This window comes from Vulpes vulpes, chromosome 12, assembly GCF_048418805.1.
Source record: "Vulpes vulpes isolate BD-2025 chromosome 12, VulVul3, whole genome shotgun sequence".
NCBI classification, from domain to species: Eukaryota; Metazoa; Chordata; class Mammalia; order Carnivora; family Canidae; genus Vulpes; species Vulpes vulpes.
In genome coordinates, this window is record NC_132791.1 from 47,037,556 (window position 1) to 47,051,417 (window position 13,862).

General features: G+C 40.4%; 1 protein-coding gene across 1 annotated transcript in view; it reads left to right on the top strand.

Moving 5' to 3' along the window:
• Positions 1–13,862, top strand: part of GLDC (glycine decarboxylase) — a 91,471-nt gene that overhangs the window by 25,883 nt on the left and 51,726 nt on the right. Inside the window, exons 4-8 of the mRNA XM_072728399.1 lie at positions 606–770; positions 6,054–6,131; positions 7,340–7,487; positions 7,976–8,172; positions 10,734–10,830. Coding sequence (XP_072584500.1) covers positions 606–770; positions 6,054–6,131; positions 7,340–7,487; positions 7,976–8,172; positions 10,734–10,830 — 685 coding nt within the window. The remainder of the gene's footprint in view (positions 1–605; positions 771–6,053; positions 6,132–7,339; positions 7,488–7,975; positions 8,173–10,733; positions 10,831–13,862) is intronic.

Consider the following 13,862-nt stretch of genomic DNA (forward strand, 5'->3'; position numbering starts at 1 on the left):
CTAACCATTTGAATCCTTGAATTTTGATCGCTATGGAGTTAACTTTTCAGACTCTTAGTAACTGGTTAGTGAGGATTCTTAATAGACCACTGTTTATTTCCTAGGAGCACGTAGAATTTCTCCTGGTTAGTATAAAACAAAGATCCCCATTAAACAAAAGTTTTGAGTATTAGATAGTAGGTTCTTAGTTGCTTTCCTCCTTGTGAATTGTGATTGGGCTAGGCGTTTAGCTAGATGAAAGATAACAGGAAGTAAAATTTTTGTTTAAATTACCGTAGGTAAGCTCAAGTGGATTTTAAGAACCAGCTTACAATAAAATACATAGATATAATAAGGTTATTAAAAAAGAAGTGTAAGATTATAAAGTAACTTAAAGAGATAGAAATATAAGTACTGAATGTGCCCAAACAAAAGATAATATTGTTACAATGGTTTAACTCTGAGCTTCCTTACTGAAACACAACTCTCAAGAGAAGCTTACTTGTTCCCAGTTCTCAAAAAAGGCAAACTCAGTTTTCAGGTATCGAATTCCGAAATGAAGACATTTTGTGAACCTTTTTGAATAGTGGAGTTAGTTTGGACATGGCCTTTTGTGTCTCTCACAGGATCACCCAGTATACTCCATACCAACCAGAAGTATCTCAGGGGAGACTGGAGAGTTTACTCAACTACCAGACCATGGTGTGCGACATCACAGGCATGGACATGGCCAATGCATCCCTGCTGGATGAGGCCACAGCAGCTGCAGAGGCAATGCAGCTGTGCCACAGGTGAGAGGCCCCCAGGGCGAAGGACATTCTCTAGTGTGTCCTGTTAGTGCCCAGTGACTCATCTCTTTCACAAACGCTCACACACACACACACACACACACACACATATTCTCACGCACACAGTAGTGTTATACCAGTTAGCTGAGAAAACAAAGTGACCACTTTTTAAAGCCACCATGTTTACCGTGTAACATTACACAAGAAAAACATTTGGGTTGCCTCTTCCATAGTGTTAAGTTCATGGATGTTACAGGAACTGAGATAGTGTCAAACTCTCTTCCCTCTGTGCCATCTTCAGTGTGAGGCCTTTGTCCTCATGGTCACAAGATGACCGACTGCTGGGGTTCTAACCATGACCTCTGCACCCAGGAAGAAGGAAGGGGGCAGGGTAAAGGGTGGTGCTAGCTAAATAAGTCCTTTTGAAAGAGTTTTTTGGAAACTTCAACTCAGCAAGTTTATGCTTTATTGACCACCCCTACCTACAAGGGACTTGGGGAAATGCAATTTTTATTGGGTGGGTACATTGCTGCCCTCTACATATTGGGGTTCTGTTACTGTCGGTAAAGGGGAGAATGGATATTGGGTAACAACTGGCAATCTGTATTGTAATAGATAAATACCATCTTTTATGAAGTATATTGTATTTAAATGTTTTATACCATAGTTTATGTAACCTCACCACTATTGTTACACACTGACTTCGATACAATCTTTGTTACTGATGCTACTGTTTTACCTCTTTAGAATCAATTTCGTCAAAAGTTCTGATAATTTCCTGAGGATGCATTTCTAGTAGAATAGCTGGGTCAAGGTATCTAGTTAACAACTGTTCTCCAGTTCCTTGAGTTGCTTTGTTCTTTGCTTGTAAGTATGTTTGAGTTCACCTTCCTGGTCAAGTTCTCGTAGATGTCACCCAGTTGGGAAATGTGCCCATGTTCACGTGTGTCTCTGGGGTTTTGTGCCTCTGGCCCTGAGCGTCCACGGTACTCTCTTTCTTGGCTTCCAGAGACTTAGGGGTATGCCGTCGGTTCTGGCACCAGTTCCAATGTGTGCACGGAGGTGCCCCCGACTGACAAACAATTCTTCCACAGCAGTAGGGCTGCCAAGGATTCAACTCAATTCTGAGGCAATCTATCTGGACTTGGCGTCAGATTCCAGAGGTTCAGCGTTGTTTGACAAGACCGCCCCGCCCTGCTCTGCCCTGACCCCTTCCTCCAACCAGCTTCAGAGCTGAGGCCAAACTGATTAAACCACTGGCTATGGAATGGATCTCAACCTTCTCCCCTGCCAGGGGTCCTCTAGGTTCCAGCCCTCCCAGCCCGTGCTTGGCTCCCTGCATCCACCAACGGTTCCCAAAAGTCACCTAATTAACATAAAAAAGATATCTTTATATTCTGCACAGTAGGAAGTTTGGGGGCTATGAGCCAAAAACTGGATGAAGACTCAATATCTATGAAAAAATGTATTTTGGTCATCTGAGTGACTGGATATGTATCTCTTATAAATCACAACATTGCAGGAGTGAGAGCCCCAAGCTTCCTGGCAGGTACAGAAGCTTCCACATTTCCAGCCACATGTGATTCTGCTCCCCGCCCCCAGCCTGGGCCCTGGCCCTGCGTCCTGACCCTGGCTGGACAGCCAAAAGGAATGCCTCTCCCAGCTGTTATGTTCATCTTCTCTCCTTGTCCACCTTATCTCCCCCTGCCTCTCTAAGAGCTCCCACTTCACACTTGGAGAAGCCAAGGCCTTTCTGCTCCGAGGTTCAGGAGTTCTGTCCTCTACTGATTTGAGTTAATGAGCTACAGCTCTGCAACTGCTTGATTTGCTTCCTCTCTCTTGGTTCTCATACCTTCGGGCCTGCATTTAGTGTGACCCTTAAAAAGCAACCTTGTGATTTTTTATCTTTAGGAAAATGTTCCTTAAAATAGTAGTGTTTTTGTTGGTGGGAATGTGAACTGGTGCAGCCACTCTGGAAAACTGTGGAGGTTCCTCAAATAGTTAAAAGTAGAACTACCCTACGACCCAGCAATTGCACTGCTGGGAATTTACCCCAAAGATACAGATGCAATGAAACGCCGGGACACCTGCGCCCCAATGTTTCTAGCAGCAATGTCCACAATAGCCAAACTGTGGAAGGAGCCTCAGTGTCCATCGAAAGATGAATGGATAAAGAAGATGTGGTCTATGTATACAATGGAATATTACTCAGCCATTAGAAATGACAAATACCCACCATTTGCTTCAACGTGGATGGAACTGGAGGGTATTATGCTGCGTGAAGTAAGTCAGTCAGAGAAAGACAAACATATGGTCTCATTCATTAGGGGAATATAAAAAATAGTGAAAGGGAATAAAGGGGAAAGGAGAGAATTGAGTGGGAAATATCAGAGAGGGAGACAGAACATGAGAGACTCCTAACTCTGGGAAACAAACAAGGGGTGGTGGAAAGGGAGGAGAGTGGGGGGTGGGGGTGACTAGGGTGACTGGGCACTGAGGGGGGTACTTGGTGGGATGAGCACTGGGTGTTATGCTATATGTTGGCAAATTGAACTCCAATAATAATAAAAAAACAGAAAAACAAGTGAAAAAATGTAGCAATGTTTTTGTTTCCATCTTAGGTCATTTAGGCTGAGGTGGCTCTTCCAATTTTTTTAAATTCACACTGTGAAGAACATTGTGCTTTGGATAATTAATCACCTTTCTATCTAACTAACTCTAATCTTCTATTAAGTTTATGTTTATTATAAAAATACCTGTTCAGAGTGGGAAAACAGAATATAATGAAGTGAAACCTGTTTCTCAGTCCTGTTCCACTGAGAAAGCTGTTAACTGGTCATTATATATCTTTCTGGGAAATTAAAATGTATATGTGTTTCCCCTGACCCCCCCCTTTTTACCCAGATGTGCTCATAGTACACAACTGTTATGTATCCTGTTAAAAAACAAAATTCGACTAAGTATATTTGAAGATCTAATTGGCTTTATTATTAAGTGATTCATAAATTGGGCAGCATTCCATTTAGTAGGTAAAAAGGCTCCCTGAAGAGTTGTACAAAATGAAAGCTTTTTCACAGGAAGGAGGGTGGGGCAAGAACATGATAAGCAAAAGAAAAAAAGATTTGTTCCAGGCAATATCACCTTCCCTTAGGCAAAAGAGCAGGGGGTCTTATTATGCAGATTACCTCATCTATCCTCTGTTGGATGGAGAAGGCCTCAGTGACAGATTTCTACCTTTCTGCTTATCAGAAATTTCCTGACTCACAGGTAAGACTACATTTCTAGAGGACATGAAACTGCAATTAGTTTAGATATTAAGGCTTGGTTTGGTGACTGGGTCTGGCCTAGGAAACATTTGGTGCTTATGGTTTTCTTTTTAACAATCTCCATCAATTTTGTTTCCAGAAATCACGAACTTTTAGGAAACTCCCAGGATTTAGATCCTTTAGTAGCTGTGTGGTCCTGCCAATGTCACTTCTCTGAGTACTTTTCATCTTCTATCAAATGAAGATGTTTGGTTTAGATAATCTCTAACTGCTTCTTTGGCAGTAACATTCTCATATTTTTATTTCAAGAGTTAGTTTTTTATTTCTACTTGTGTCCAATCAAGTTTTTATTGCTTTGATTTGCGAGAATGTTTTTTAAAAATTTAAGCCGGTTTAAGATTTATTTTGCTAAATGAGGTTGGCATAGTATTAAAAAAAAAGCAAAATTCAACTGAGTAAATTCGAAGATCTAATTGACATTATTCAGTCTCATGAATCGGGCAGCATCCTAACATCCCATCTAGCAAGTAAAGAGGAGTGACAAAGGGCTGCAGAAAGCAAAGGCTTTTCTTTTTTTTTTTTTTAAACCTTTGATGATTTAGTTAAGTTTTTAAATTCCAGTTAGTTAACATACAGTATAATATTAGTTTTAGGTATAGAATTTAGTGATTCATCACTTAACAGTACCCAGTGCTCATCACAAGTGCCCTCCTTAATCTGCATCTATTTAGCCCCCTTACCATCCACCTTCCTCTAGGACTCCTCGGTTTCTTGTAGTTAGGAGTCTGTTTCCTGGTTTGCCTCTTTTTTAACACTTTCTAGCTTCATACACGTTATTGCAAATGGCAAGATTTCATTCTTTTTTATGGCTGAGTAATATTGATTATATATAATATATATATCACATCTTTATCCTTTCATCAGTGGACATTTGAGCTGTTTCCATAATTTCCATTATTATGTTTCCATAATTACCATGATTTGGAAATATTGTTGATAATGCTGCTATAAACATCAGGGGTCCATGTACCCCTTTGAATAAGTATTTTTGTATCCTTTGGGTAAATACCTAGTAGTGCAGTTGCTGGATTGTAGGGTAGTTCTGTTTCTAGCTTTTTGTGGAAACTCCATGCTGTTTTCCAGAGTTTGCATTCCCACCAACAGTGCAAGAGGGTTCCCCTTTCTCCACATGCTTGCCAAGATCTGTTGATTCCTGTGGTGTTGATTTTAGCCATTGTGTCAGGTGCGAGGTGATATCTCATTACAGTACTGATTTGTATTTCCCCTGTGATGAGTGATGTTGAGCATATTTTCATGTGTTTGTTGGCCATCTGGATGGGATGTCTTTGGAAAAATGTCAATGTCTTCTGCCCATTTTAAACTGAGTTATTTGTTTTTTTGGATGTTGAGTTTTACAAGTTCTTTATATATTTTGGATGCTAACCCTTTATCATATAGGTCATTTACAAATATCTTCTCCCATTCAGTAGGTTGCGTTTTAGTTTTGTTGATTATTTCCTTCACTGAGGGGAAGTGCTTTATCTTGATGAAGTCCCAGTAGTTCATTTTTGCTTTTGTTTCTGTTGCCTTAGTAAGAAATTGCTATGGCCAATGTGAAACAGTTTACTGTTCTTGTCTAGGTTTTTTATGGTTTATTTAGAGCAAGGTTACTTTCCTTTGGGGACAAAAATGGTTTTATTGGGTGAATTACCTCATTGGTGCTTATCAGGAAATTCTAGACTGACCAGTTTAAGATTATAGTCCTGGGGAGGGTTGAAACTATAATCACATATGTATCAAGCCCTAGTTTGGTCACCTGATCCTAGCCCAAGTGACTATTTGGGCCTGTGATTTTCTTTTAAACAATGAAAATTGGATTTCAGTCGAATTCTGATCAGTAGAATTAATGACACATTTTTATGCTGTGCTCAGAGTTCCCCTATCATCCTTGATTTGCATTATTAGAAGATACGTTGATTTCTCTAACGTTCATGTTTGAATGTGATTTCCTTTTCAACAGACACAACAAGAGGAAGAGATTTTTTGTTGACCCCCGTTGCCACCCACAGACAATAGCTGTCGTCCAGACTCGAGCCAAGTAATTAATTTCATTCATATTTTGAACTCAGGGATAATATCATGCTCATATCTGTTTTTTATCCTTCTTACTTCCAAAGTGCCTGGAAGTGAACCTGGTTTAAATTGAGGTTGTTGAGTTTTACTTTCCCTCCCACTTTCTTACTGAGATGTTGCTGGGAAGTAAAGTGTGTCAGAATTGAGAGAATACAGAAGTGGCTTTAGTTGCCTTTGCTTTACATTGAATTACCATGTTTGTTTTATTTTTGTAAAAATAAAATTTAAAATATTAAAATAATTTCAGCAATGTTTTGGGAAGTTTGAAAAGCAGAGGAAAAAAATGGAATTCTCACACAACTGTTAGCTTTTTGTGTGTAGTACTGCAAACATAGTTTAGGGAATCCATATAAAAACCTAGATGTGGTGGAATGCCTGGGTGGCTCAGTGGTTGAGTACCTGCCTTGGGCTCAGGGCATGATCCTGGAGTCCCGGGATCAAGTCCCACATCAGGCTTCCTGCATGGAGCCTGCTTCTCCCTCTGCCTATGTCTCTGCTTCTCTCTCTGTGTCTCTCGTGAATAAATAAATAAAATCTTTAAAAATAAACAAATAAAACCTAGATGTGGTATGATATAGATGAAAGCAAACATACTATATTTTTTTAGTGCTGTAATCAGATAAACACAGAAAAACTATCACTTGCAAATGTGTTAATTAGCTTTCTTCTTGTGAGAACCAAGCAATATTTCCCATACGCATAGCACCATTCCTTCAGGAGTGTTCTATGCATGATTGGAGCTGGATGGTTAAGAAAAGAAAGATGTTTGTCTTTGACTTATTGATGGTTTTCCATTCCCTTAATGCTGATCCTTGCTGAAAGTGGTGACTGCCCTGTAGTTGTAGGAATTGGTTCTTTAGTCCTAGGAATCCATGTTCCTGACCCTCTAAGGAGCAAGTTCTGGCTGGAAAAGGGGAATGGGAGTAGTAAGGGTGGGAGACAGAAACAGAAGTCAAACTGTTGGAAGCACTTGAAATGTTAAGCTCTATAACCAATGAAGAATCAGGTGTGAGATGGGTGGGTATGCATGTGTGTCAGGATGAGGTGGGGGTGGGGGGCAATGAAGGAGGACACAGAATATGATTGCTATTATCACTAAAAATAAATTGTAGGGGATTTTATTTTGTCTTGAAAACCAAAAGCATGATTGCTCTTTGTCTTCTGTCTTTCTAGATACAATGGAGTTCTCATTGAGCTGAAATTGCCCCATGAAATGGACTTCAGCGGGAAAGATGTTAGTGGAGTGCTCTTCCAGTACCCAGATACTGAGGGGAAGGTGGAAGACTTCACAGAGCTTGTGGAGAGGGCCCATCAGATGGGGGTAGGCAAATCTCTCCATGTGGGGGTCCACGGAGGTGTGTCCCAACTTTGAATTATGATTCTTTGATGCAGCTTAGTTTGTATACCTATATCACCTGGTAAAACTCTCTCCTTTCTGCCTCCTTTTTTCAAGTTTATTCTGTTCATTAATTCCTGGCACATACTAAGCACAATAAATGTTTTTCTAAAGATTTATTTGAGAGAGAGAGAGAGAGCATGAGCCATGGGGAGGGAGGGCCAGAAGGAGAGGGACAAGCAGGCCCTCAGGACCCTGAGATTGTGACCTGAGCTGAAGTCAGATGCTTAACCGACTGAGCCACCCAGGTGCCCCTCAGTCAATATTTTTGAATGAATCAGTGTAAAAATGGAATTCACAGGATATAAAGGAACCTTGTCTGTCTGCTTATATTGGAGATAATTTGCTACATTCTCACTGCTCTCTGAGGAGGGTCACAGCCATGTGCACTTTCTCTTTTGTGTTCTTTCTAGAGTCTGGCCTGCTGTGCTACTGACCTTTTAGCTCTGTGTATCTTGAAGCCTCCTGGAGAGTTTGGGGTAGACATTGCCCTAGGCAGCTCACAGAGATTTGGAGTGCCACTGGGCTATGGTGGACCACATGCAGCTTTCTTTGCTGTTAGAGAAAGCTTGGTGAGGATGATGCCCGGGAGAATGGTAGGGGTAACAAGGTAAAGCAGCTCATGTTTCTGCCCTTTGCCTGTGCTTATTGTTTTTCCTATTCCTTCTTCTGATCACAAAAGTTGTTGATTTTTCTATGAATTTCTGGGCCATGCACAATAATTTGCAACGTATTTGTATTGAAGTCATATAAGTGAATTTAATTAGGTTGACGAAAGAGTTAAGAGACGGATCTTTTTTTTTTTTAAGATTTTATTTATTTATTCATGATAGACAGAGAGAGAGTCAGAGACACAGGCAGAGGGAGAAGCAGGCTCCGTGCTAGGAGCCTGACGCAGGACTCGATCCCGGGACTCCAGGATCGCGCCCTGGGCCAAAGGCAGGCGCCAAACCGCTGAGCCACCCAGGGATCCCCAAGACAGATCATTTTAAGTGTGTTTTATATCTAGCCACTTTCATTCTCAAGCATTATACCACACAGTTAGGTAAAAGACAAGCGCAGTGAGAGATTACCACATTTACATTATAATCTACATTACTTCCTAGTGGCCTACCACTTATTTATTCTAGTAATTTCTAAATGTACTTTCTTGAGTGCTTCTCATTTTATTTTATTTTTTATTTTATTTTTTATTGGAGTTCAGTTTGCCAACATACAGCATAACACCCAGTGCTCATCCCATCAAGTGCCCCCCTCAGGGTCCATCACCCAGTCATCCACCCCGCACCTCCCCTTCCAACACCCCTTTTTTGTTTCCCAGAGTTAGGAGTCTCATGTTCTGTCTCCCTCACTGATATTTCCACTCATTTTCTCTCCTTTCCCCTGAGTGCTTCTCATTTATATGCTTCCTCAGATTAGGAATTTAAGATGACTTTCATGATTATTACTCAGTTAATTTAGATCTTTTAGACCTTCCATAGAAGTTGGACTTAGTAGCCTAAGTGAAGAGTCAATATTAATGAATGATGTGAATTTTTCAAATGCAGTTTAACACATAATATAATGAGGTACCTCACTTTTTAGTGTAAAACTAAGTTTCTTCAAGTATTCTTACATTCATTTCTTTTAGTGATGTGACTTCACCAGGCAAGATGAGGCAGAGTTTTCTTTTTTCTTTTTTAGGTTTTTGTTTATTCATGAGAGACACAGAGAGAGGCAGGGACACAGGCAGAGGGAGAAGCAGGCTCCATGCAAGGAGTCCGATATGGGATTCAATCCTGGGACTCCAGGATCATGCCCTGAGCTGAAGGCAGGCACTAAACTGCTGAGCCACCTAGGAATCCCGAGGCAGAGTTTTCTAATTAAAAATAATTTGATATATTACTTATTGTTTGCTAATTTTTATATTGAACTTTTTTTTTTTTTAATTTTTTATTTATTCATGATAGTCACACAGAGAGAGAGAGAGAGAGGCAGAGACACAGGCAGAGGGAGAAGCAGGCTCCATGCACCGGGAGCCCGACGTGGGATTCGATCCCGGGTCTCCAGGATCTGCCCTGGGCCAAAGGCAGGCGCCAAACCGCTGCGCCACCCAGGGATCCCTGAACTTCTTATCTTTCTGAAAAATGGATCCCATAGCTTGATGAAATAAAAAATAAGACTGCTAAATATTTTGATTATCCGAATTCTTTTTTTAAAAAAAAGTTTTATTTATTTGAGAGAGAGAGAGAGAACAAGTAGGAGGAGCAGAGGAAGGGGGAGAGAGAATCTCAAGCAGAGTCCCATTCTGAGCTTGTAGTACAACTCGGGGTTTGATCCCAGGACACTGAGATCACAACCTGAGCTGAAACCAAGAGTTAGTTGCTTAACTGACTGCTCCACCCAGCTGTCCCTCTCCAAATTCTTAATTGTATTAGGAAAGAGGGAAATTTTCTTAAGAGACAAGTAAGATTATTAACACTCATTTTATAGGTTCTTATTTAAATTCCAGTTAACATTCAGTGTAATACTATTTTCAGGTGTACAATGTAGTGATTCAACACATTCTTTTTCTTTGTGCAGTACAGTTGCTTTAGATTCCACTGCACAAGTTATTCATTTGTTACATATTTCCCTTTTTCCTGTGTCTACCAAGTAGCTCATAGTGAAATTTAATTCTCCCTAAATTTAATTTTAAATTGAATCAACCATTCACCATCATTATATTAGTTTGAGTAATTCCTGGGAAGTTTCCTTTCAAGGTTGCTCGTCTTATTGTGTATCTCAGTTCCTCCCTCAAAGTACATACTAAAAATTAGTAGTCCTATTCAGAAGTGGCTGGCTTGGGAATTGTTTCTTTCTTTTTTTCTTTTTTTAAAGATTTCATTTATTTATTCATGAGAGACATTGAGAGAGAGAGAGAGGCAGAGACACAGGCAGAGGGAGAAGCCGGCTCCATGCTGGGAGCCCGATGTGGTACTCGATCCTGGGACTCTGGGATCACTCCCTGGGCCTAAGGCAGACACTCAACTGCTGAGCCACCTGGTTGTCCTGGGAATTGTTTGTTTATGGCCCTGCAGCCTCATAGCTTTGCTGGATTCCCTTCAAACTGGGAAGGAAAGAAACAGGTTCATTTTTGACCACCCTTGGTGCTATGATGTGTGTTAACTAGATGTTTTATTCTCGGGCCAGAGATGCCACTGGGAAAGAAGTGTATCGTCTTGCTCTTCAAACCAGGGAACAACACATCCGGAGAGACAAGGCTACTAGCAACATCTGTACAGCTCAGGTACATCACATGCCTGCTCTTCCCACCGAATGCCTTATAATCTATAGCAATGAGCTCATGGATTCACTCAATCATCTTTTTGTCTGTTCCCCACTTACTGACACTGTGTACACCAGAAATGGTGTGATCTTATTGGTAGAGAAGCCCTGTGGTCTTGTCAGAACCAAAATATAATGTATTTTCCTGGATCTCTGTGTGTGGATGTACTTCATACTTCAGTGTCTGTAGCATTCTTGACTATAGGGCAGGTTCATTATGGGTGGTGGGTGATTTGGCACCTTAGGGCTGAAATGGAAGCCCTGCAGGAATGTAGTGAGGAAGGCAATATGACTATGCTTGAGATATGACCAAGATTGACAAGTTGGTGGTGGTTGTGGGATACTCTTACTGGGGACTCAGGACAGTCATTCTTGAAATGGATGGAATAAAAGGGAAGCCTCCCAAGTTCCTCATAATCTTGGAAGTTGCCCAGGGCTCATGTCAGAGTAAGCAGTGTTTGAGACACAGCCAGTTTCCAGGCTTAGGAAGAGGACTGTTCCTGAGCATCCAGTCCATTCTAGGTCCATGTTTTCTATTCAGGGTGAGAGAAAGAGATCTGACCAACACTTCAGTGGGCAATACAGTGCTTTTTTTCTCTCAGAGCATTGGCTCAAAGCACCACCACCAGGTTTTAGAAAGACTCCTCAGGGGCAGTAGATAAAGTCTTCTTTTAGGTGGTTCTATAGCCATTGGTCTATGGACTGATTTCTTCAATATTGAAGAAATATTGATTTCTTCAATATCTATAGGTTCAATAGATAAGAATACAATCTTTATTGTATTATCTGTTGCCTCAAGAAGGTGGCTGCTTCTTTTCAGCAAAGAGCTCTTCTATTATCACAGGAAGGGGCCAGATTTCAAGAGCTTTTCCTATGTTGACAGCAAATTGAACTTTATTTGATGCTATTTCTTTCTGTAGTTTACCCTTTATTTGTTGAATTTTTTTGTTCAAACAGCAATCAGCTGTCTTGCCCTTTCTGCTCATGTTCTTCCAAAAGATGTCGATCTGGTTATAAGTGTGTTATAGGGTTTTCTGTTTCAGTGTTTGAAATTAATTTTGTAGATGAACTTAGGCTGAATTAAGGTATCTTTTTCAGCAATTATTAAAGTGATGTTTGCCCCGGAAATAGCCCAACTCAGTCTTCTCCATTGTTTTTTAAACATTTATTTACTAATTTTAGAGAATGATTGAGGGGAGGACAGAGAATTACAAGTGGACTTATGAGTGTGAAGCCTGATTGGGGGCTCAATCCCAGGACCCTGAGATCACAACCTGAGGTGAAAGCAAATCAGATGCTTAACTGACTGTGCCACCCAAAGCCCCTGTCTTTCTTCTGTATTTTTATTTTCTTATTCTGGATTGCTTCCAGCTACACATTGTCTATTTCATGTTGTGAGTTCTTTAAAGCAATTGCTCATAAATAACTCCATTTGTATTCTCTATAAGCATGTAATTAATGATTTTTGTTAGGAGATGACTGATCTTTTGAGGTGCTTCTTAAGCACTCTGACTTTAACTCCAGCCTTCTGCTTTTTATAACAACTGCTCCATGTTCCCAGGGCTGCCCCTTTCCTCTTGAGCATGCATACTAGGCTCCACACTGGACTTTTCTTAGTTTTGCATCATTGGTTGCACAGAGCATTTTTTTAAAAAAAATCTCTGAATGTGTGTTATTGAACATACATTCTTTTAAAAAATTCTGTGAACTTGTGATATTTCACAGATACCTGAATTCTCATCATATCCTGTTTTTCTTTTTTTTTAATATTTATTTATTCATGAGAGACACAGAATGAGAGAAAGAGAGGCAGAGATGTAGGCAGAAGGAGAAGCAGGCTCCTCACAGGGAGCCTGATGTGAGACTCAATCCTGAATACCGGGATCATGACCTGAGCTGAAGGCAAGCGCCCAACCGCTGAGCCACCCAGGCGTCCCATATCCTATTCTATGTATTTTCTTATTTCTTAGGTACTACCACAAGCAGTCTTATCATTAGCTTTTTCTAAAGTCCGGTGTGTTGAGGTATAATTTATAATTTACATTTCATTAACTCTTTCACTGAGATAAGATTTGCCCATTTAAAGTATGCAGTTCAGTGGTTTTTACTATTTTTATGAAGTGCTGTAATGATTACTAGCTTTTCATTTTCATCATCCCCAAAAGAAACCTGTTCCCATGAAGCAATCCTTCCCCATCCTTCTCCCCTCCCTGCAGCCTCTGGGAACCACTAACTACTTTCTTTCTATATGTATTTGCCATTCTGGGCATTTCATATAAATGGGATTTTACAATATATGGCCTCTTGTGCCTGGCTTCTTTCACTTAGCATAACGATTTCAAGGTTCATCCTTATTGTAGTATGAATCCGTGCTTCTTTTTTTAAAGGCTGAATAATATCCCATTGTATGGACATACTACTTTTTGTTTATCCATTCATCAAGTGATGGATATTTGGGTTGTTTCCACTTTTAGGTACCTTGAATAAAGCCACTACACACATTCATGTACAAGATTTTGTGAGTTGATATGTTTTCAGTTCTCTTAGGCATATACCTAAGAGTAGAATTACTGGGCCGTGTTATGAACCTACATTGAGGTAGTTTTGAGGAACTTCCAGAGTGTTTTGCAAAGTGGCTTCATTATTTTGTATTTCCTCCACAAGTGTTACGAGGGTTGTAATTTCTTTCTCCATATTTTCACCAATGCTTGTTATTGCCTGTCTTTTCAGCTATAGCCATCCTAGTGAGTTTGAAGTGATATTTCATTGTGGTTTTCATATGCATTTCTCTTAAACTAATGTGTTGTTTTTTTTTAAAGATTTTATTTATTCATGAGAGACACACACAGAGGCAGAGACACAGGCAGATGGAGAAGCAGGCACCATGCAGGGAGCCTGATGTGGGACTCGATCCCAGGGCTCTGGGATCACACCCAGAGCCAAAGGCAGACGCTCAACCACTGAGCTACCCAGGCGTCCCAGAACTAATGGTTT